The sequence below is a fragment of the Protobothrops mucrosquamatus genome, unplaced genomic scaffold, assembly GCF_001527695.2.
Source record: "Protobothrops mucrosquamatus isolate PMUCROS unplaced genomic scaffold, P.Mucros_1.0 scaffold2804, whole genome shotgun sequence".
Taxonomy (NCBI): domain Eukaryota; kingdom Metazoa; phylum Chordata; class Lepidosauria; order Squamata; family Viperidae; genus Protobothrops; species Protobothrops mucrosquamatus.
Window position 1 is genome coordinate 59,918 of NW_015388839.1, and position 2,966 is coordinate 62,883.

The following is a 2,966-nucleotide window of genomic DNA, read 5'->3' on the forward strand; positions in this document are numbered from 1 at the left end:
AACCCAGGCATTACTGCAATATTTGTTCTAAAGGAGCTGTACCAATTTCCAATTTGCTGCTGAGCTGTTTGGTGTGACTGTAACAAATTACAAATTTGTATGTGTGCTAGGTTTCATGAAACAAAAGTGGGATAAAAATCTTAAAATAAAAATAATAATTCACAGGTGCAATTTTTTTTCTATAAAAGTAGCTGCCCTTTCACCAAAATAATAAGCTCACTCTTAGTGTGCAAAGATAGCAGTTTTATTGCAATGCATTGGAAGCAAAATACAATTTCCTATAATTTGAGATTAATGTGGTGACAAAATTCTTCTATTCTTATATATAGCATAGAATACTAAAACTTTTCGATTTTGTAGCTCGTCCATCTTTAGGGGTTATTTTAAAATTATCCTTTTCTCATTAGTTTAGCAGTTCCATGTAGGCTTATATTGACCCCTTTAGTCTTCAGCAAATTATTCAATTTATTAAAAGTCTGACCAAGTCTTAATATATCATTTAACTTCTCAGACAACAGAAGCTGCCTCATAAAGTGCTATTGGGTGGGAGAAAAAAGGATAATCTGCAATTATTTTCAGAAATAATTGAAGTAATTTTGCTTTTCAGAGCAAGAAAAGATGCTACACTAACATGATATATTTATACGATTTATATATTAAATACATCCTTCCTATATGAAAATACAGGTGCATATTTTTCTTTGTAGGTTGACTGTTAGAATTGGTATATCTTTTATATCAGATTTTAATAAAATAAGAATGACAAACATGTAGAGAACATTTTAAAAGTTAGCTGTTTTCTAGTGTCAAATAGTAAAATTATTTGGATAGCACTAATGGTTGTAATAAGAACTCTCAGATATTTTCATAAGGCTAACAACCATCATGAGGAACACAAATCTCAAGTGGGCTTTGGCATTTTTGTATAAAGTGCTTAACAAAATTAAACAGCCTGTTTATATCATGATGTGTTGATGTCAGCAAATTGCATAACCACCTAGGAAAAAGCCATAAATATAAAGATCTTGACTACATAAAATGCTGTTTAGACTAATCTTCCTTTCCCTCATCCCCTAATATTGCCTGATGAAGCGCTCTGAAGATCTTAACATGTTGTTTTATTATTTCATTTGATTTTAGTTGCTTGTATAAAAGATAGTATTTTTCTATGGATTTGAACCATTTTATCTACGGAGTAACATGGGTATGATTATTATTTTAGGCATCTATCTAGCTTTCATCATTTTAACTAGAAAACATAGTCAAATGAGGGAGGGGAGGGAATCCCTATTTTTGGATTTGATTCTCATCTTTCAGAAGTTTGAGTGGTCCCACAACAACATTAATCTTCTCCTGAGTTTCGTCCACGCCTCTCTTCTTTCTCATTAAACATCCCTGGTAGCATCGAGATGAATGATCATCTAGTCTACACACTACTAATTTACATTGTAGGTAAACTGAATTGTACTCATTAAGGAACTTAAAGGAGTTGAATTGGAAACGAACTATATTGTTTCTTGGTGAGGACAGGCTTCTATAAGTAGAGTCTCGTGCGCATCTGAAAAATAAAAAAAAAGTTGTTTCAGGTATGCCTGTTTATTTCAAATATTTTATTACAGCATAATGATGTATATAATTACTAAATTTCTGCAGAGTAGGCTGACTCTGATGATTATGAGATGCACTAGAGAATAATGGAGAAAGCATATAATATTGGAATATCAAAATGAATAAATGAAACCCAAATTTGGGGCTCGTAAAAGTGCTTCAAGATATGTACTTGGGAGGGAAAGTAATATGTTGCTAGTACAGAGGACTGTATAGTAAGAGCAAGGCAATGGCCCTGTAGTAATAACTATTTTTTTATTTTCAAAATATGTAAAATTGACCATAATCAAAAGAAAGTTTGGTCATTAGTATACATTTTGTGACCACTCCATTCAGCCCACAATATCCCTTTATTCTCCTTAGTTTTTCTATATGCGATTGAATTACTTGATATTAACACATATTTTATAATTTGATATTAACATTTAATATTTGAAAGAAGTGAAATATTTGATACTAAAAAAACATGGCATTGTTTTGTTTGAAAATGTGTGGTTATAGTTTGCAAATGAACCCTGCCCTTCTTTCTATACTGTTTTAAGAAGTAAGACATAAGAAGAAAATCTAACTCAGAATCTGTGTGGCTGACACAACAGCAATTCCTTTGTGGACAACTTGGGATTATGGTTCTTACATATTTAATACACACTTACCCGCTTCGGATTAAGTCATAGGTCAAGGTTCTAAAATCATTACTATCTGGAGACGCGACACATGTGTCTAGGAAGAGTATAAGATTTGGATCAGAACTGTGCAGAGTAGCTTGGAGATATAAATTCTGGTTGAGTGAAACGTAGTATGGTGATCCCACAATTCTACGGCTGAATGATGGTGAGGAATAGAATGCCAGAGAAACATTGTAATGGCCAATTTTCCTTTGAGTCAGGTCAATCGCATTGTGAGCAATAAACATCGTCTCCACAATAGTGTTCTGCTTCATTTCACACAAAACATGAAATTGAAAGTTTTTCTTTCTTGTAATAATATAATCGGGGTTGATTGTCTTGATTACATTGTAATAAATTATTGTGTCATTATTCTTCGTCTAAAAAAGCACAGAAAAAAAGAAAAATTAATCATCAGTGTAGACATCAAAATACCCATTAAACACCACCAGTTTAAAGAGTGCTATTATTTCAGAATTATAATAACAAAAGCTATGTTACCCATTACAATCATTTCAGTAGCCACAACCCTGGCTCTTCCACAACTCAGATGATGAAATAGGAAGTCAGTCTCAAAGACATAAGGATATCAATTTTTTTTCTCCTTTCCAAAATTCCCTTTTTTATTTTAATTGTAATATTGGTTCCAGTTAATGTATTTAAAGTTAAGCAGAACTTCTCAAACCCAAGATC

The 2,966-nt window shown here is 32.2% G+C and overlaps 1 protein-coding gene across 1 annotated transcript in view; it reads right to left on the bottom strand.

Annotated features, from left to right (window-relative positions):
• Positions 1 to 247: 247 nt before the first annotated feature.
• Positions 248 to 2,966, bottom strand: part of LOC107296449 (deleted in malignant brain tumors 1 protein-like) — a gene marked incomplete at its 5' end in the record, with an annotated part of 20,094 nt that continues 17,375 nt past the window's right edge. Inside the window, 2 exons of the mRNA XM_015825799.2 lie at positions 248 to 1,558; positions 2,262 to 2,653. Of these exons, the coding sequence (XP_015681285.1) occupies positions 1,288 to 1,558; positions 2,262 to 2,653 (663 nt within the window). The remainder of the gene's footprint in view (positions 1,559 to 2,261; positions 2,654 to 2,966) is intronic.